The sequence below is a fragment of the Pseudophryne corroboree genome, chromosome 10 (genome assembly GCF_028390025.1).
Source record: "Pseudophryne corroboree isolate aPseCor3 chromosome 10, aPseCor3.hap2, whole genome shotgun sequence".
In the NCBI taxonomy this organism is placed as follows: Eukaryota; Metazoa; Chordata; class Amphibia; order Anura; family Myobatrachidae; genus Pseudophryne; species Pseudophryne corroboree.
The window spans coordinates 244,337,758-244,360,431 of record NC_086453.1 but is presented as its reverse complement, the minus strand read 5'-3'; the positions used below and the strand labels follow the sequence as shown (position 1 = coordinate 244,360,431).

General features: G+C 43.4%; 1 protein-coding gene across 9 annotated transcripts in view; it reads right to left on the bottom strand.

The window, feature by feature from the left end:
• NCAM1 (neural cell adhesion molecule 1) overlaps positions 1-22,674 on the bottom strand; it is a 513,442-nt gene that overhangs the window by 235,856 nt on the left and 254,912 nt on the right. The window contains exon 1 of one of the 9 annotated variants that reach the window (XM_063943172.1): positions 11,525-11,628. The exons of the other annotated variants lie outside the window; for them this stretch is intronic. Within the exon in view, the coding sequence (XP_063799242.1) occupies positions 11,525-11,558 (34 nt within the window). The 5' untranslated portion in view covers positions 11,559-11,628. Of the gene's footprint in view, positions 1-11,524; positions 11,629-22,674 lie in introns of those variants that run through there. 9 annotated transcript variants of the gene reach the window in all.

Here is a 22,674-nt window from a genome sequence, read left to right as displayed (position 1 = left end):
ACATCTGCCCCAGGGGCACATATGGTAGGACGAGACAATGAAATAAAATTATAAAATGGAAAGAATAATGTAACGTAAAATCTTATTGCTATAGTAATGTTTGCATACAGCAGCAGCCTCAAGCTGAAGAAAAACTCCAGGAGGAATACATGTGGTGGGATTAGGAATGAATAGAAACAGCACTGACTTTTTTGTTAGATTTTGGATAGGGTACTTATGTGGGTGAGGAATGATGTCAGGGAGTATTTATGAGTGAATTTTAAAAAAACATTTTCAAAGGGCGCCATTATTTTTTTTTTTTCACTGGGCACTATCAGCCCTAATTTTGTCTCTGCACAGTGGTTTCTCACAGGGCAGTAGCAGGGGTGAGGGCCCACCCCCAGACATGTGACTTCATGGCGGGGCTGCACAGACAAGGGAGAAGAGTGGCATCCCGAGGACACTCTGAGTGGGCCCTTCGCAGGCTCACTGTTGGGACAAAGGAGAAGATGAGCTTCCGGATGGTCCTAAGGGTGCTCTAGGCATCGGCTTTCTAGGCTGTGGATGGCCATTACATTACACCCACCCAGCATGCCAAAAACAGGTGTCATGGGTCGGCGATAGGGATGCTCACTAGGCCCTGTGTCTCTCAGATTAGCAGATTATGGGGGTAATTCTGAGTTGATCGCAGCAGGAATATTGTTAGCAGTTGGGCAAAACCATGTGCACTGCACGGGAGGCAGATATAACGTGCAGAGAGAGTTAGATTTGGGTGGGTTATTTTGTTTCTGTGCAGGGTAAATACTGGCTGCTTTATTTTACACTGCAAATTAGATTGCAGATTGAACACACCACACCCAAATTTAACTCTCTCTGCACATGTTAAATCTGCCTCCCCTGCAGTGCACATTGGGGGTAATTCCAAGTTGATCGCAGCAGGATTTTTTTTAGCAGTTGGGAAAAACCATGTGCACTGCAGGGGAGGCAGATATAACATGTGCAGAGAGAGAGAGAGATTTGGGTGGGGTGTGTTCAATCTGCAATCTAATTTGCAGTGTAAAAATAAAGCAGCCAGTATTTACCCTGCACAGAAATAAAATAACCCACCCAAATCTAACTCTTTCTGCACATGTTATATCTGCCTCCCCTGCAGTGCACATGGTTTTGCCCAACTGCGAAAAAAAATCCTGCTGCGATCAACTTGGAATTACCCCCATGGTTTTGCCCAACTGCTAACAAAATTCCTGCTGCGATCAACTTGGAATTACCCCCAATGAGCTACATAAAGTAAATGAAGAGTACAATTCCACATTTAATTTAATGCTTTGTTCTGATTGTCTAAGGAATTTAAGAATCCGCTATAGCATAGTATTCTTTAACAGGGCACTTTGGCCCTCATTCCGAGTTGTTCGCTCGGTATTTTTCATCGCATCGCAGTGAAAATCCGCTTAGTACGCATGCGCAATGTTCGCACTGCGACTGCGCCAAGTAACTTTACTATGAAGAAAGTATTTTTACTCACGGCTTTTTCTTCGCTCCGGCGATCGTAATGTGATTGACAGGAAATGGGTGTTACTGGGCGGAAACACGGCGTTTCAGGGGCGTGTGGCTGAAAACGCTACCGTTTCCGGAAAAAACGCAGGAGTGGCCGGGGAAACGGTGGGAGTGCCTGGGCGAACGCTGGGTGTGTTTGTGACGTCAACCAGGAATGACAAGCACTGAAATGATCGCACAGGCAGAGTAAGTCTGGAGCTACTCTGAAACTGCTAAGTAGTTAGTAATCGCAATATTGCGAATACATCGGTCGCAATTTTAAGAAGCTAAGATTCACTCCCAGTAGGCGGCGGCTTAGCGTGTGTAACTCTGCTAAATTCGCCTTGCGACCGATCAACTCGGAATGAGGGCCTTTATTTATTGAATCCAATCAGTGGTTCTGCTTGTAGGACAGATTGGCACAGAAAAATGTCAGAGTGCAATAAGTGACTTCTAAATGATTATATGTTGTGAGCTGTTCTGACATTCACAGAGAAGACAATTTTGCCTTCTCTATAACAAGATATATTTTGTTTTAGTTAATTAACTACAAAATATGACTTAAAATACAGGGCACAATCATTAATTTGCACATAAAGAATATGTAAAGTAAGTATAGTGCACCTATAGGGGCTATATATATATATATATATATATATACATATATATATATATATATATATATATATATATAAAACATACTTATATATAAGGGGAAAAATATATAGTGCTTTGGGTGTATGGGACTCAGGGTCAACAGTGTCTAGGTCAACACACATTAGGTCAGCACCTATTGGTCAACAGTGACTAGGTCGACACAGGAAATTGGTCGACATGACCATTAGGTCGACATGAACAAGGTCAACATGGAAAAAGGTCGACATTAGTTTATGTTTTTTTCGGTGTAGTTTTCTCCGTAAAGTGACACGGAACCCCAATTAGTGCACCGTGTCCCCTCACATGGCTCGCGGCTTTGGGCAACGTGCCTCGCTCCGCTACCACTGCGCTTGGCACAGGTTACCGTTCCCAATTGTAGTCCACGTGGATCGTAAAGTATGAAAAAGTAAAAAAAAATGTGAAAAACTCATGTCGACTTTTTCCCATGTAGAATGTGTTCGTATCGACCTATCTCATGTGTCGACCTATTCAATGTCGACCAATATGCGTCGACCTAATGTGTGTCGACCTAGACAGTGTCGACCTAGAGTCCGGATACCGTGCTTTGGTTGGGGGTCCTTCTTTGTTGGGAAGCAAACATAGGAGTACATGCTGTTCAAATGTACAGTATATGATGCCTCTTACTGCAACACTATTTAATGTGAAGATTACAAACACAGCATTTGCCCCTATAGTGCTTTCTATTCCTGACTCAGTAGCGGATCTTGCCACGGGCAAGCAGGACTTTTGCCCGGGGCGCCACCTTCCGGAGGGCGCTGGCACCATACGGAGGGCGCCGCACCATGGCAAGATCCGCCACTACTGTGCCCTCCGCTGCCCGCTGTGTCCCCTGGCTGTGCCTCCTGTGAAGGGAACTAGACGCGTAGCGTATAGTTTCCCTTCGTGGAGAGGACCTTTGCTGAGCGGTGCGCGATGACGTCATCGCGCACCGCTCAGAATTTAAGCGGCGCTACTACTGTACAGGGGGGCGTAACTGACCACGCCCCCTGTATTAAGCCATGCCCCCTTTCCTGCCCGGGGCGCAGAGTGGGCTTGAACCGGCCCTGTCCTGTCTACTGATGGCTGTGTATACTGGTAAATCGAGTAAACCATGTTATAGTGACTATAATGCTATCTGAAGCCTTGTTTACAGAATGCCATCTGCAAGACTCTTCATACTTTGTAGCTAGTTTGATACAAAGCAATATCGCCACTTTATTGCTGAAATCCCAAGTACACTGAGGAAATCAACACATAAATCAATGAGCTCTTTCACAGCACAGAAGAGTATAGAGAGTCTTAAGTAGTCAGCAACATGGTTTCCAACCATAGCCTAATGCCAGTGTGCTGGAAATCAATGCTCGGAGCGGAGATTCAGATTTTTCATTGATACTGTAATGTATTGTGCATCTGCTAGATTAAAGGTGCTGTGCAATAAGCAGATTTATAGGTAGACTTTTTAAAAGGCGTATCATCAGACCCACACCAAAATGAAAGCCGCCCTTGTACTGTAATCAGAGATGTACAGCTACAAAGGATCATTCCAGACACTTGTGTTAATGCCACTGCCAAATGTGTTACTCTTTATTCATATAGAAATGTAAGTGGGATAAATCTGAGGTTATTGTACAGTAAGATAATAAGATAAGATACATATTAGTAATCCATAGGGCTGGTGTTCAAGCTCTTCTCATACATACCCTTAAGATTACAACTGACCCCATGAAAATAACGGATTTCACCCCTTGTCTTAGCTGATTCCACCACGCCAAGCCGGGCTCTCAATGACATGGTCATATGTAAAGCAATTGTGTCAGATACGCCCACCGGCGGCTGCTGGAAGCTAATATTTGGGATCAGGAAGCACAGTACCGGCCCCATGACTCCCTACACTCCCCCTGTCCCCTCATCTTTCCCCGCCACAGTGAGGGGCGATCTTCCTGCAGCTCAACCACACAGGGCTCAGGGCACCTGTAGCTGCCCACAATACCCATCCAGCTGCACTGGCGATACTAACTGGATTGCCAATAATTTGAACTCCCTGCAACAGTGCCTCCCCTAGTCTCTACCCCTCTCAGAGGCATTGCCTCAGCAGCAGTGATGGGCGATGCACAGGAAGACAACCATGCCTGCTTCTATTCTTACAGGACTTTTACCTTTACTCATCTCAAAAATTAAGTACATATAGAAGAACAAGAAGGAGAAGGATACATTTTTTTTGCCTTTTATACACAGAATGCCTGCCTGTTTGTTTCTACATTATAATCACCTCCTTCATGTAACCATTTATCATATCTGTCCACAAGCTTTACAACCCCCTTGTTCTGCTCGACTGCCTCAGGTCCATTGAACCAGTTTTTGACTGCAAGCATCAGCTCATCATCACTTTCCCACTCAGGATCACTTTCAGCTTAGTGGAAAGGTGAAAATCGATTAAGCAAGGTCTGGACTATAGGTTGGGTGATCAAAACCCCACTACTAAACCGTATGCACATTTGTTTGTCCATTATTGAACATTTCACACCACTTTCTCACATCATCATACACCTGCTTTAATTACAATACTTTGTCAGGTGTAATTTTCTATAATGCATTCATGAATCAAATAACACTCCTCACTTCTCAGTCACAGGGATTTTGTAGGGTTAATTTTAACAATTCAGAGCATCACAAAAAAACACCCATAACAGTACACCACTCACAGAGTACTTAGAAAACAGGTTAGGGAGACCGTGCGACCGTGCATTGGGGAGAGTGAATGATCTGCGTAATGAAATTACCCTCATGTGCATATGCATATGAACATACTGTATATACACATGCAAAGAAAGGTGACACTCCTGGACCAAAGTATCAGTGAACAAATAGCTGGTGCTCAGAGGTGCAAGTAGAAATATTTTCTTAGTGTACTGAGTGCCGAAAATGGGCGTGATCATGTGTTGGGAGGGGGCGTGGTCACATGCTGCTGGTGGGAGTGGCTACATGACACTAGCAGCGTGGCCACATAACAGACCCTTTTTTGGGGGGGAATCTGGAGGCAAGGCTAAAAATTTATAGAATGCCTCCAGTATAATAGAAATATATAGTAATACCTCCAGTATAATAGAAATATATAGTAATGCCCCCAATTTAATAACAATATATAGTAATGCCTCCATTATAACAGGAAAATACAGCCAGTGTCACACTCCCAGTAACCCTGACAAAGTGGGAGGAGCTGTCATGCTGCCAAGCACCATGGTCTTGTTGCTTTGTGGCACATTATAATTGTGGTAATGGGAAAGTGTGTGGCAGGTGGTACTGCATACCCACTGCCAAATTCTTAAGGGTACTCCATACCTGAGCATACCCGCATAATTGTACCGCTGCCGGTGCTTTATTTGATAATAAAGCACCAGCTATATGTTCACTGATACTTTGGTCCAGGAGTGCCACCTTTATTTACATGTGTATGGATGGGACAGCCTTATCCCTAGGGGAGCATCCCGGCAAGCAAACTTATGCTACCTCAGGAGTGCATATGAATAAATATATATATATATATATATATATATATATAGCGGCAAGAAAACTTGGCGGCACTCAGCAGGCTTCTTTCAATCCTTTAATATGGTCTTAGAGCCGACATGTTTCGGGGCTTGTACCCCGTCCTCAGGGCCAGAACAGAAATGAATCAAGTGCACATACGCTCCAAGACCTCCTCGACCTTAAAAGAACTGGTTTTCAACTTGTCTTCAACCCCACTTACGGACTTGGAATACCGCCTATTAGCTAAAGGTTTGACATTCGTCCCTACCACCCGACCAGATCCACTTGAATGGAAAGTAGAAGTCCACCGTCTAAATAGGACTTTAAGGAGAAAAGAATTTTTCAATAATAGACCAGCTCCTGACAAGAAATCAGATATTCCAGCACAACTACGTAAAGTGGCCCAGAAGTCACAGTTTGATCCCCCTTCTTTAAATCCTTCGATACGGACATTTACTAGAATGGTAGAAGATGAGGGTAGTAGGGCTCAGTTGGAGTCTAATTTGACCAAAACAAGAAAGATTAGCCCTTAAAAATCTTTCAGAAAGGGAAGATATCATTATAAGAAAAGCCGATAAGGGGGGGTCTATAGTAGTGTTGGATACAACATCCTATATTAATGAATGTCTACGTCAACTAAATGATACTACAGTTTATCAAAAGCTAGTAAAAGACCCTACTAGGGAATATAAAGTGGAGCTAGATAGTATGATAACACAGGCTAGCCAACTGGGTATCATTTCAGAGGATATTAGTAAAGCATTATTAGTTGAGTACCCTAGAGTGCCACTGTTTTACACGGTGCCTAAGGTACATAAAACTATGGTAAACCCACCTGGCCGACCAATTGTGTCGGCTAGGGGGTCATTATATCAACCAATATCTATCTTTTTGGATGTATTTTTGAATCCTTGTGTACAAGCTCTACCTTCCTATTTGAAGGATACTACGTCGCTATTGATTCAATTGCAACAACTTAATCCTCTGCCTGACAATTTCCTCTTGTGTAGTGCAGACGTCACGAGCCTCTACACCTGCATTCCACATGAGGCAGGTGTGGAGGCGGTGAGGTCACTCATAGAGGGGAACGAGAATTATGAGGGCCCTGAGCCCGTTTTCTTTTTACAGCTATTGGATAAGGTGTTACGTAGGAACTATTTCCTTTTCAATGGCCAATTTTATTTACAAACAGTGGGCTGTGCAATGGGGTCGGCGGTGGCCCCATCGTACGCCAACGCATTCATGTACCACTTAGAAAAACATATGTTTTTATTAGACACTAACATTTCTAGTCGTCTAGTATACTACAGGAGGTACATAGACGATTTACTGGTACTTTGGAATGGCTCTGAGGAATCCTTAAAATCCATATGGGATACACATAATGCGACTGAGCACGTAGTGAAATTTACATATGAGATAGATAAAACATTCATTAATTTTTTAGATGTTACTATCTCCAGGTCAAATGGGGTCTTGAAAACCTCCATATATGTAAAACCCACTGATAGAAATACCCTATTGAACCATCAAAGCTTTCACCCGTTATCTCTTCGAAAGGGGTTACCTTTTTCTCAATTTTTGAGGGTCAGACGCATCACATCAGATTATGATGAAACTTTAATAGCTTTGGATAAGATGCTTTACAAATTTGCTGAGCGTGGATACCCTCTTAAAGAATTGGAGGCATCCAAACAGAAGGTGCTCAAACTAACTCGAGCACAAACATTGGGGGTTACCACCAAAAAAAATGTAGATAAAAGGTTACCCTGGGTGAATAAATATACCACGGCATCGACAAGGATTACAAAAAAGGTCAAACAATGGTGGACGATTATCCAAACAGATGCAGCTTTGTCAACATTGGTGGACACTAAGATCATGCCTAGCCACACGAGAGGCCGTAACATAGGAGATCATGTAGTAAAATTAGATGTCACCAAGCTCACTAGACACACCCAGTCACACTTTTTGAGGCCTAAACTAGGTTGCTACAAATGTTTGGGGTGCACCACTTGTAATACCTTAATCACTGGTGCTACCTTTAATCACCCACATTCGGGTAAAAAGATGACAATAGCACATAGGCTCACGTGCACTACCACCCATGTCATCTACCTCCTTACCTGTCCCTGTGGTCTTGCCTATGTAGGCAAGACTATTAGACAGTTTCGGGAGAGGATGGCATTGCATAGAAGTGCCATTAAAAAGGCCCAAGAGAAAGGCATGAGTGACCAACCCTTCGCACGCCACTGTTTAGTGGCAAAACATGGGGTAGCCAGCATTAGAGCAATATTGATAGACCATGTACCATTGTCCCTTAGAGGAGGTAATAGGGCTAGGACTTTACCCCAGAGGGAGACTAGATGGATTTACACTTTAGGCACACTGTCACCAGGGGGACTCAATGAAAACTTGGGATTACAATGTTTCCTTTAGCATATGAAATTATAAAATTATTCTCTTAAGAGAGCTAGATAAAGTAATTATCAGGTATGGACCTATTTACCACTCAGGTCCAGTCTCAGTAATTTAAAACAGTCTAATACAGTTTTCCTTTTTTGTCCATGCCTGAGGTAGGGATGATAAACTTCATGTTCAGTTTTTAATTGTATGTTGTATCAATTGCCTGCAGCATTATATTAGGTGTATAGTTTATGCCTTTTTAAGTTTTTTCACGGTTTTTGTCTTTTGTATTGTATCTTATGCAGAACTTTTTTCTGGCATCCGTTCCACTACGGGGAACATGGTTGCCATGGTGATACCCCAGCTACACTCACGTGCCGTCACGTCAATGGCTGTGTCAGAGGAGGCTCAACGGCATTGGACGCCGGGCGGAGAGAGGCGTGCGATGGAGCCAATGGATGACAGCCAGTATCTGGCTGTAACCATGGGGACGGAAACACAGCTAATCGCGCCACGGATGTCATCAAGCCGGGACTGGGCACTGACGCTGGACCAGAGCGGGCGAGCACGGCGTGGAGCAGGTGAGTACACTTAGCTACTTAGTGTCTTGTTTGGTGGGGGTATTTAAATGTGATATGTGCACTTGATTCATTTCTGTTCTGGCCCTGAGGAAGGCACCACAGCACTAAACCCTGGGGGATACTGGAGTGCCAGGCACTACTCTGTGATATATATATATATATATAGAGAGAGAGAGAGAGAGAGAGAGAGAGAGAGAGAGAGAGAGAGAAACGGGCGGCACTCCACGGATTTTTCAAAGAGAATTGAGACAGCTACACAAGCTTGATTGTCAACGTTTCAGGTGCTGTTTAATCACACCTTTCGTCAGGATACTGACGAAAGGTGTGATTAAACAGCACCTGAAACGTTGACAATCAAGCTTGTGTAGCTGTCTCAATTCTCTTTGAAAATCCGTGGAGTGCCGCCTGTTTTTCTCTCTCTGTATTTGCTCTGCTTGGACCGTGGGAGGGCACCCAGGTATTTAATCAATTTGTTTGGAGTGCCGGTCATATTGGAACTGTATATTATATATATATATATATATGTGAATGTCAAGAATTCCTACCAATCCCCCACTCAGGAACAACCTGTGCCTATTAATATTCCTGTTACCTAGGAGACTGCATGCTAGCCACTCAGACCTATAAAGTGTTAGAACTCTGTGCACAGTGATTTCTCCCTTTACATGTATGTTTGGGGTCTGGGACTCAGGGTCGACAACAAAAAGGTCGACACACCTTAGGTCGACACCAATTGGTCGGCACGCCTTATGTCGACATGGACAAAAGGTCGACATGGACAAAATGTCGACAGGAACAAGGTCGACATGGAAAATGTCGACATGAGTTTGTTGTTTTTTTTTGTGTCGTTTTCTTCGTAGAGTGACCGGGAACCCCAATTAGTGCACCGCTTCGCTCGCCATGCTTCGGCATGGTGCCATCGCTTCGCTCGGCACAGATTACCGTTCCAATCGTAGTCCACGTGGATCGTTAAGTATGAAAAGGTTCGAAAAAAGAAAAAAAAAACATTAAAAACACATGTCGACCTTTTTCCATGTCGACCTTTTGTCCATGTCGACCTAAGGCGTGTCGACCAATTGGTGTCGACCTAAGGTGTGTCGACCTTTTTGTTGTCGACCTGGAGTCCGGATACCATATGTTTGACAGTGGCCCAATGAGCAGTAATTTTACCCCTCCTTGGAAATTATCAACATGTCTTACTCTGTGGAAACAAATGTGGTGGATAACATATCAAAGAGATGCCATTAAGAACACGCACTTCAGTCATTTTGTGTATGCTGTTTAGCTCAGTGACGTGCGGTGAGGTCAGTGGCTGGTGAGGCACAGGCAGCATCCATAATGTATGCTGAGGCCCGCCATTGACCCCTACCACCACCGAGCTGATGCCCTCTACCGCTCCACAAACCGATGCCCACTATCACCATAGAAGCCAATGTCCTCCAAAATCGCCACCATCAACCACCCCGGCCCCCTTGCCACTAATTTGCATCTCAGTCTGATGCAGCCAATGCCTGCTGCCTGCCTGATTAAACTTGCGAAGAGCAGGCAGCTAATATATTGTCAATTTTATCAAATAAAAAATAAATATTATGAAGATGGTGACGCCAGGGAAAGGAGGACATCGGCGGGTGAAAGACGGAGGGTGACACTGACAGCATTGGGTGAGGGAGAGGGTGACACTGACAGCATTGGGTGACAGGGAGAGGTTGACGCCGGGGAGAGGGTGACAGCAGTGGGTGGCAAAGAGAGGATGACACGGACAGCATTGGGTGACAGAGAGAGGGTGACACTGACAGCATTGGGTGACAGCTAGAGGGTGACGCTGGGGAGAGGGTGACAGCAGTATGTGACAGAGAGAGGATGACATGGACAGTGTTGAGTGACAGGGAGAGGGTGACGCTGGGGAGAGGGTGACAGCAGTGTGTGACAGAGAGAGGGTGACGCTGGGGAGAGGGTGACAGCAGTGTGTGACAGAGAGAGGGTGACGCTGGGGAGAGGGTGACAGGGAGAGCGTGACACTGACAGGATAACATGCGATAAGCCTGTGTGTTCAGTAACTTGGAGTGCCTACCATTCATGGATTGTTTAAATATATAAATCATATACTGTACTTCCAATGGTTTGGTATAGTTAAAGTAGGCTGTGTGCCCTTGCAGAGTTAAACAGAGTCCAGGTATGGGTGTTGCTGAGGCAAGACCACACAGCACAGCACTGCAGCACGTAATATTTAGTAATTTATTCCTTCAAAGTTTCAACGTCTCCGTTACACTGTCAGCTGAGACCCCAAAATGTTGAAGCAATACATTTTCTCTATTACATGCTGCAGTGCTGTCGTCTTGCAACACCCATACATGGACTGTGTGTACATACACTTACATAATATATACCAGTGTCCCTGATATATACACATACATGAGGGGTAGGAGGTGAGCAGAGCAAGTATTTGGAGAATGCAACAGAGCCGCCGCTGCCGCACCCCCCCCCCCCCCCCCCCCCCCCCCAAACATACAGTGGCTTTCAGCATCCCCTCCCTATTGCACCCTGCTCACACATGCATCGGCAGCCGCCACCCCCCCTCATGACCCACACTAGGCTGCATCCATCTCCGCGGTTCCAAGCAGCCTCGGCTGTCACCCCCCACGCACCCTGTACCAGGCTGCACACGCAGGATCTGCACCGCGGTAACGGCTCCCATTCCCAGAAGCCGCAGCCGGGACCCTCTCACACCCCGCACCAGGCTGCACAGGCAGATAGCAGCCATCTGCACCGCGGTGCCCGGCCCCAGCAATGTAATACATGCAATCCAGGGCCCCACCAAGTGAGGTGAAATCCGTACTCACGTCTGCTGCGCTGCTCCTCTGCAGGGACATCCATTTCTCCTCCTGCCAGCGTGATTGAGAGCGGAGGGCCATGCAGACATCAAGGGCCACGTAGCAGTCGGATCCCCTGCACCTACGCCACTGGGTGGGCATTACCTTGGTGTCCGCCCCCGGAATCCTACACTGGCCAATCACATCAGTCTGTGTGACAGGGGCGTGCTTTCATACGGGCTGACAGCACGCCCCTGTCACAGCGGCACTTCTTTAGGTGCCGCTTCAAGGGCTTTTTTCAATGGGATTCGGCTGCCTAATGCTTGGCCCCGCCCCCCGTTTCCTGTCGCTTTACATTGGCAGCGGGAGGCACGGAAAGATGTGCCTCCAAACACATAAAAAACCAAGGTATAAATGATTAAAATAATACAAAGGCTAAAGTATATTGTATTATTTTAATCATTAATGACAGGGGAGGCACTGCCTCCCCTGCCTGCACGTCCCTGGTTTAGCTCAACATTACAGAACCCTTAATATATTCTAAATGCACAATAGTTACTTTATCTTTATTAATCCCCAAAACTTCTGAGAATTTAGTTTATACATCAATGAACACACAATTAAATATCCCCATTTTGCCGGCTTCTGTTCCTTATTTTGCACACCCTGGGTGTAAAGTATCAGGATACTGACTTATGTCACACTGCTTTGCCAAGTGGGAAGCTCAATTGTTCTCTTAATATATAAAGTTGGCAGCTTTGCAGGGAAATGGATTCAGGATCTCCAGTATAGACACTTTAGTGAGATATGATGATTGCTAGGTAAACCATCTGTGTTAGGAATGAGCGCTGCTTTCTGTTTACTGTAGATTTGGCTTCATAAAAAGCAGTTACAGGCAATCAGGTGAGGTCATAAAATATAACAAATGAGCAATCTGTGCAATACAGATATCCAAGCCTATCAATGAGTCAGTCGGTAACACTATAAAGTCAGGGCAGTGACTAATGCACAGTATGTAAAAATGCAATTGTGGTACTGGATATGGAAATATAAAACTCACTGTTTTATTTTTCCAAACAATTAATGGAAAAAGGATATAAACATTATATTTTCTCTGTAATTGGTAGCTAGCACTGTTGTGTCTATCCCTCTGGGAAGTGTGATAGTAGAAGCCTCTTAAAATACCCCAATAATTTTTAATACTATTGATTTTCTCTAACTTTTTTAAATTAACTACATATACCCCATTAAAAAACTACAAGATAGACAAAATCTAAAACCATTAAATGCGCCCAATAGAGATATTTTACTGTTTGTGGCAAAAAGGTGCCAGACATCTTGTGACTAGAAGCAGTTCTCATTGTTCTCAGGAAATGCACCAAAGGTAAGGGAAGTTTACTCTGTGGGGGCACAGGCTGTTGTTACTCTGGGTAACACATGTTGGTGTTACTCTGTGGGGGCACAGGCTGTTGTTACTGTGGGTAACACATGTTGGTGTCACTCTGTGGGGGCACAGGCTGTTGTTACTCTGGGTAACACATGTTGGTGTTACTCTGTGGGGGCACAGGCTGTTGTTACTCTGGGTAACACATGTTGGTGTTACTCTGTGAGGGCACAGGCTGTTGTTACTCTGGGTAACACATGTTGGTGTCACTCTGTGGGGGCACAGGCTGTTGTTACTCTGGGTAACACATGTTGGTGTCACTCTGTGGGGGCACAGGCTGTTGTTACTCTGGGTAACACATGTTGGTGTTACTCTGTGGGGGCACAGGCTGTTGTTACTCTGGGTAACACATGTTGGTGTTACTCTGTGAGGGCACAGGCTGTTGTTACTCTGGGTAACACATGTTGATGTTACTCTGTTTGGGAACAGGCTGTTGTTACTGTGGGTGGCACATGTTGGTATTGCTGAAGAGGAATGCTCTCCAGCACTGTCATCTATCTCTGGCATGTAAGGGAAGCTGGTCAGGCAACCATTACCAAGATGGGTGATGAAGAGTTACTGTGCTTGTGCAACCCTGTGGATGACACTGTGCTGAGTGTTGCAGTGCTGCATGGATGTGCAGCACTAAGCTCCTCAGTGTGAGCAGCTTTTCTCCGCTATCTACCACTATTAGATATGTCATACCACAGCTATCGCTATTACCACTATTATTGCTGTTCTGCAATAAACCTGCCATGGTTAAGGATCACCGTGTGGCCTAAACTCAATTTCATAATTCCACTGTTGCCTATTGTAACCCTCCTAAATTTGACACCAACAGGACATAGAAACAGGTTTACTCTGTGGGGTGACCGGCTGTTGTTAGTCCATAGTTTCCTACGATCTTGGAACGACAAGGAGGCTCCAAACTCTCGAGTGGCGCACCTAGATACCCGGAAAAGTAGTGGTGTCTCTCGGATGCTGTCTACAGTAATATGGCTCCTTACCCAAGTGAAGCAAATTCATTCTATTGTGGAATTACCACAATAGAGTGTAATTGTGGTGATTCTACAATAGAGTGAATTTGCTTCACTTGGGTAAGTGGGAGGTGTCATTTATAATTGTGGCATTGTCTAGCAGAGTCACAATGATGCAATGGGTGCAGCACCAGCTTCACTCACTTCTGCCACACCATGCATCCTGCCTTGCTGATCTCACTTTTACAAGGAACACTCAGAAATCACACTGTTAGCTCTTTTAGACCTAACACAGCTGCATAATTTCTTTTACAGATTTGATTTTAAAGCACAAAACGGACTGAAGAATATTTCCCTAGGCAGAGTGGAATGTCGAGTGTGTGTTTTCTGTAAGTCAATCAGTGGTAAAAAAAATAAAAAAAAATCCGTACTTCTCAGACTGATATTAAAATAAAACATTATTTTTTTAATAACAAGATTTTGGGAAGTGCTATTTATGCAAATGAGAAAGTCACCTAGACACACAATTACAAATCTGGGCTATGCTTTCTCATTATCCCAATCATTAATGCAGTTAGCAATCACATTCTAAACCTTGTTTGTAATGAGCACGGGAACCAGTCTGGATGGTTGACATAACTCCACGGGTATCAGCCGAAAGATTCACTTCACTTTCAAGCGTGCCCAACCCAAACATGACTGGACATAAACCTCATACATGTTATTTTATTATTGTGTCTAGCACATGCGACCGCACAAATTCCCTCTGTGCAGGCCAGGCAGACAAGTACAATACATTTCTTGTACTCTGCACAATATTTTTGGACCATTCCAGACTTGGGGGTCTATTTACTAAGCCTTGGGGGGATATCCAATTATCCCTGGTAAAACATCAGACCTGTAAAACGTCCGAAAACGGACGTTTTTTTCTGACTTTTTTCCAGATGAATCACCGATTTTTTTTTTTTACAGGCTGTCCAAAATGTGGATTGCTCGTAAAAAAAAAAGCTGATCTCCCGAAAACACACAGGTTCAGTGAAACCTGTGTGTTTTCGGATGAAATAGCCCTGTTTTCGCACGAAAACGGGGCTGTGTCCGTGGCTATTGCTTCGCCTGCCTGAGGCAGGTGAAACAAATTCCCAGATAAGCCGGGTCTCGTGGCCGCTTATCGGGGCTAATTAGATAGCCCCTGGCGGGAGAATTAACCCCGGTAAATTACCGGGGCTAAATGGATATCCCCCTTGGATGGAGATAAAGTGGGCGGAGATAAAGTGCCAGCCAATCGGCTCATAACTGTCATTTTTCAAACCCAGCCTGTGACATGGCAGTTAGGAGCTGATTGGCTTGTCATTTATCTCCGTCCACTTTATCTCCATCCAAGGCTTAGTAAATAGACTCCTAAATCATGCCCCTCTCTATTGTGAGAGGATTATTGCACCTCAGATTAACAGCAGGACAGTATAAAAGAGCTGAATTAATACATACCTTCTGGGATGTAGTTAATATCCCGGTGGTTGGGATCCTAATGGCCAGAATATCGATGCAGGGATCCCGACCGCAGAGAATGCCGACAGCTGCGCTAGGGCTATTCCCACTTGTGGGTGTCCACCGCGCCACCATACCCGGGAAGGGCTTTCTAGCGCTTGCCCTGCTGCTGGCATTTTGACGGCCGGGATACCGGTGTCGTTATACTGACCTCCGGGATCCTGACCTCTGGGATCCCAACCCCAACCCCTTACCTCCCAACTGTTCCAATATAGCCAGGACAGACCCAATTTGGAGGCTTTGTTCAAGTATTGTGATGGAAGATTAGTGTGTGTGTGGGGGTGGGGGGGTGGGTGGGGGTTATATCCTTCACAGCTGATCTTCATGGCAAGTCTTCAGGTTGATATGGCGGGGAGCGGGGGGGGGGAGCTGGACGGACCTGTGATGCATCACCACAAACCCCTTTGCAAATGGCACATGCAGCTTTGTGCCAGTTCACCAACATGAACGGTCATATGATATGCTTAATAGCTGGATCACATAAAGAAAGGGGCATGTTTATCAAAATACAACAATAAGTATATATTTATGTTGCCAATCATTGATATAAAAATTATTTATTGCCACAATATATAAGTAACATATCTCAGATAAAATAGCAGAACTCAGTTGCTGTAGCGATACTGGCCCATAGCTACAAAGACTAAATTATAGCTTTGCAAGGCCACTCTAATAGAACGGGCACAATTTAGTACCAGTACCATTAGAAAAAAACTGACTTAAATTCAAGATGGCACCCATGCTCGGTACATACCCTAAAAGATAGCCCACCTCACCCATACCATACTGGAGTATTCAGTTTTCCCATTTCCTGCACAGTTTTTGAAACAAAAGGGTGTACTGCGACTTTTGAATCACCCTATACATAATTTAATCTCCATTCTGAAGTGATGTTAATACATTTGTACGGAACAGTCTGACAGTGTCTGCATCAGATTTACTCTAGATTTCACATTCAGTTTCCCTGCAACTTCAAACTGCTGTCAAGCTACTGTCTGAGTGAGGATGAGAATCTGCCCTTCCTGACAGCTACTCCAGTCACAACACACATAACACATAAAAGGGGACTTCCTAGAAAAATAATGAGATCTGTGTGGGAAGAAGAATGATTTTTTATTTATTTTGTACTGTAACCTATAAAATAGCTAAAACAATATATTTGCTTAAAGATCATCCTTTCTGGGAAGAACCTTACGATCCCAACAATAGTGTTTCATCAGATGTTTTTAGAGTGTGCTTGATAACGCTAGAGATGAGGAAAATATTTTTTAGTTCTAGAAGTCTTTAGATAGAAGGCGTGCTGGATACAAACCAAATAGATAGGGACTTAACTTTCTGTTTACCAGTTCTCTCTGAAACAGAAATGTGCTTCTCGTTAATCACTGCTAATTATTGTGACAAGGAATTCCATGTTTGGATTCCCTTTTAAGGCAAACCACAGAAATATTGAACAATATGACATTGCTGCATACAAGACAACTTACATGCTTTCCACTGATCATCTACAGATAACTTATCCTAGGGCAGCAATGGTGGCTACTGGCTGAAAATGGTCCAGTTGTTTTTGTGGCCCTCAACTCTCACAATCCCATGAAAACAGAAAACAATGCTTTCCATGGGAGATGTAATACTGCTCAGAGAACTGAATACAGATTGGGAATTGATGAATCAATTATAAAATTGTGTCTGATATTTATTAATGTGGAAGTAACCTGGCTTCTAAGTATTTTGTTTACTGAATGACATACACATAAATTGATTTCTGAAATACAAAGCTAAAAAAAAAAAACAGTAATTAACTTAAAGCAACTAAATACTACGCTTCAGAGCTGTAACTAAACATTTTGGTGCCCTGTGCCAGAAAGAGAATTGGTGTACCCTCCTTCCCATATCAAAAGTAGGGATAATGCATGCCGAAGGTGTGCAGCAAAAATCATGGGGAAGGGTTGTGGCCACATAATAGTACCAATTCACATTACACCACATAGTACTGCCCCTTTTACACATTATTCCACACATTAGAGCCCCTTATGTACATTACACCACAGTAGAGCCCCTTATACACATTACACCACACAGTACAGCCCTTATACATGTTACTCCACACAGTATAGCCCCTTATACATGTTACATCACAGTAGAGCCGCTTATATAACGTTATACCACAGTAGAGCTCCTTATACACATTATGCCACACAAAGCCCCTTATAGCTTTACTTCATACAGTAGAGCCCCTTTTGCATGTTATACCACAGTAGAGCCCCTCATGCACATTATGTCACACAGTAGAGCCCCTTATATGCATTACTCCACACAGTAGAGCCCCTTATACATGTTACACACCACAGTAGAGCAGCTTACAACATTACACCACAGTAGAGCCCCTTATACACATTACACCACACAGCAGAGACCATTATACATGTTACACCACAGTAAAGCCTCTTATATTCTTTTGTATCATGAACATTACAGGCTGATATCCTACTAGCTCTATGCTGCAAGAGGTGTCCCAGCATATCTACTAAAACTACATGTACTGTGTATGATACTGTCATTTCCTGATGACTGAGCTTAGGGGTAACAGTGATCATATGATCTCCCTGTATATATGCTCTCATGTAGTCATGCAGCACATGTGTATCATACAGTACATGAAGCACTGTTTCCACAAACAGCAGTTAATGGGAAAACAGGAGACAAGTGATATAGCAGAGAACTGAGCCTGTCACAATTCACCTTCTCATACCTGCAGCATAGACTTCACTTGTTTGTAGACCTCACATACCCACCTGAGACAGGGAGCTCTATGGGAAAGTGACTGGTGTCCAGCTGCCATTGCAGGGCTCTGTGGGAATGGGCTGGGGCTGGGAGAGATGTCATGACATCTCTCCCGTGAGACACTACAGCCAGACACAGGAGAGCAAGGAGGGGGGTGGGCATATAGGAGGGGGGGGGGGGCAGCGCTGCCTGCTGTAATGTATGTAGTGGTGCGCTCAGCAGAGAAGGAGGCGTACAGCTACATACATCATGGCGGGCAGCGCTGCAGCTAGTGACGGTGGTGGGGAAAGGACAGTGTGGCTCTGCAGGTGATGTCGCCTTGGTTCTCAACCTACAGAGCAAATGCGCTGTATATGCGCAGTGTGCAAGGCACTACCCTAGTTACGACCCTGTTAAACTTAACACTCCAATGGCAGACAAATGTCACTGGGAAAAGGTCTAATAACCTAAAGGGTTAACTTTAGCTACAGCAGAGAAGAACAGCTACATAAAATATTCAGTTCTAACGCTTCCTTCATAACTGGCTTAGCTTAACTCAGGGTGATTAATCAATTATTTACTTAGGGTAGACCATTTTTCTGTCATATAAATTACATTTAATACCAATCCATTACTCTCCATTATGCAAGTAAAGTTATGGCTTCCAGGTTTGGTGGTGACAGCCATTAATATAAATATATGTGTCTATGAAAAACATAAGGTACCTCGGGCACAGTCATACACAGCTTTTGTTCCCCTTTCCTGGCAAATTACATGGTGTGGAAAAACACATTCTATTCTGTCAATCAAAACAGTGCTTATATTCTAAATTGCTAGACAACTTGCAAACGTACAATTCCCCAACCATTTGCTGCAAGAAGAAGAAGACATACATTAAGCTATTTTATGCACTGGCGACTGATAACATTCCTAATGGGTTAAACCATTTTATGCATGAGAGGCTGTGAACATTCTAAATGGGTTAAACCATTTTGTACAAGACAGGCTGCAAACATCCTAAATAGGTCAACGATTTGCTGCTAGCAGGCTACAGATATTCTACACGGATCAAACCATTTGCTCCAGGAGGGGCTGGAGCCATTCTAAAAGATTTCATACATAGCTAAACTGATTTCAGCTGTTATAATAACTGGGTCATACCAATGATGGTTTACACATGTACAGGTAAATTATCATCAAACCATTTTTTATAATGTAAACAATGATTGTAGCAAAGCAGTAATGCCTTGATTGCTGAAATGAGTATGGGTGTGCTTCACAACTACACCAACTGACTCTCATCAATCTATATGTGCGTGTCATTCACTTTATCATTCTTCCTATCAGTGGCGGATTTCACTCAGGGGCTGCAGGACATTTGCTTTTAAATGGCATTATCTGATAGGAATGGAGACATTAATATTTATTTAGAAATGAGGTAATTAAGGGACATTTTTACCAAGCAGTGGATTTTCAAAACCCTAGATTTTTTACAGATTTTGTCTGCCAGGTTTAATAGGGCAATAATACGTAAAACACGCCTGATTTTGCATTTACTATTATTTCCCTTTTAAATGTGGCAGACAAAATCTGTAAAAATCGATGGTTTTGAAAATCCACTTCTTAATAAATATGCCCCTAAGTCTTATATCTATGCACCTGCCAGATCCATTGCGCAGGTGCTGGGACCCTAGTCTGGCTGTCTCCTCTCCAGGCACGGAGGTAGCAGCAACACCCCTACTACAATTAGGGAGGAGCCACCGCTGCTCTTAACTCAAAACTAAATTCAGTGAAAAAAACAAAGCTGTCTGGCATTTGTGGGCTACATGCAAAAGCAGCCAGTTTGTAGTTTAACCTGCAAGCAAAACAATAAATGTATTTGCACCCCCTGCATGGCGGTTGAGAGCTGACACGGGCCTGGGATGGGGGGCAAATAAGGGAAGCATGGATTGTATTGTGTTCTATCTCTGGTGTACTCAGCACTGTGTAACACTGTTTGTACTGTACTGACCTCTTCTATGTACTCTGCCTGTCTTTCTGGTCAAATCGACCCACTAATTGTAGTGTGTAGCTAGCTTTAGTCAGATACCTGTGTTCCAGCATGGAGATATACAGTAATCCTGCACTGTTGTGTTCAGAAGACTGGATTAATGAAGCACTGCCTTAAAGGACCAGCCTTGGCAACAATGGAAGAATGGGACAGTGTGTGGTTTCAACTTTCTCTCTTGAATGGCCCACATCTATTTTTACAGGACTTAAAATATGAACTAGTTTTTATACCATCTATGTATAAAAATAGTATAATATTATGTACCTTGATGTGCCCTTTAGTAAATCTCTCTGTTCACAGCCTGCACAGAGAACCGCAGATTAATATATCCCAGCACCCCGGTTTTTTTCTCTCTCTCTCTCTCTCTCTCTCTCTCTCTAACAGCTAACAACACTGTTTTACAACAACACTGCTTTAGCATGGTGCAGGTATGAAAAGCCTACTATAAGCAGATGGTATACATAAACTGATGCGCTATTTAAAGTATAAGGAATGTCTCCCAAGGATGCATTACCGTTTATATTTACAGGTATTATATGCTGGGGAGCGTCTTTAACAGTATTGCTTATTCCGGCTGCTGGAAGGGATTCTAACACTAATTGTATTTATACATCCACCCTGAGAAAATACGAATAGGAATTACCCCCAGACAACTAAACATTGTCTAAGGCTTTGAATATGTTTTGTAATATTTAAAAAAGAAATCAAACCAGTCTTAAAGCCAGCACTCGGTATATTTATAGACAGAGGGACAATAATGTTTTATTGCAGTACCATTTCAATGCATTTTAAATTTCTTACCTAAAGTCGTAGAAAATTGTGTTTCCATGTATCAGACAAGTGGTCGATGATGAGGGAGAGAGAGAGAGAGAGAATGAGAATATTAGTTTATTTTCCATTTCATAGAATATGATTTCATAGTAAGTAAAGTGTGGTCTAAAGAGGTTCTCAATTGCGGTCCTCAAGGCACCCCAATGTTCCAGGTTTTAAATGTATCCATGCTTGGCCACAGGTGACTTAATTAGCACCTCAGTCAATTTGATTTAACCATCTGTGCTGAGCCATAGATATACCTAAAACCTTGACTGTTGGGGTGCCTTGAGGACCGAGTTTGAGAACCTCTGGTCTATACTCTGAATTGATTGCCTTCTATAATGGTTTTAATTATAGTATGCTTCTTCATAGTTATAGGTGTTCACCACAACACAGCTGACAAGCCAGAACAGCCAACCAAACAGCTGCCTCCATACTAGAGACATAAACCATACAGCATGGGTATTTAAATAAATGGAGATCTCAAACTGGTAACTGGCAGAATGTATCTATAGGGCGGGAATGTATTCTGACCAAGATGTAATGGACTATTTATAATGGTATACAAACTGTACTTATACCCCTTTCACACTACCATAAATAACCCGGGTTTGCAGGTGGTGCTTGGAGATCATCTGATCTCCAACCGCACCTTCGCACGTGAGGCGGTGATGTCATCAACATGGCAATATGCCGTCTCAGGGGCCACCAGTCAGAAAGAGGTCTCAAGCAGGTTGCACCCAGGAAGCACCCATGCACAAGTCCCGGCTGTAACCCGCTATTGGCGATATGAAAGCGGTATCAGTCATTACTTAAATTCTTTACATACTACATGAAAATGACCTACTTCATCTGATACTGACTGCTCTGAATGCCCTCTTATATTTCTATTACAGTTACAGTTGCTGTATGAACTACTGTGAATTTATTGTACACAGGACGGGTTGCCTGACCACCGGTCACATACTGTAACTACATTCCGTCATTTTAGATCACAATGGTGGGAATGAGCTCATAAGAATCCACCCTATTTTTAATGTGCAATTCAGTCATTTAAAAGAGCAAATTAACAGCAAAAAATGATGAATGATCCTTTATCTAACAGAATAATAAAAATCACAGTGAGAAAAAATAGAAATCTAAATGATAATGAAGAAATCACAAAAGCTGGATTTCACACAGAGTACAAACATTTCACATTACTTTACCCTGGCCCTGATTTGTACAAATAGACTTACAAAGTAAGGTATTTACATTTCATAAATAAACTGTAATTATCTCAATAAGTCTACATCTGTACCATGACATACCAAGGAAATTGCCACTAGATTACTGCAAGAACTAATAAGCACCTGGGTGTCTAAATATACCAAAAGCATTGATTTGTGCAATCTTCATAAAATTATTTTGCTAACTGTTCCTAATTGTTCCTTGCTGGCAAGATGTATACTTTTGAAAGTCGAATATGACGATTTAAGGTTTCTAAGTTACAAAAGGTCTTACACAGAAAATTGAGGTTGCGGAGCAATCATTGGTTAATAGATATTGCATATGGTAGGCTCAATCTAACAAGCTCTCACTGAAGGGCCCCACACAGTAGAACGATAATGCC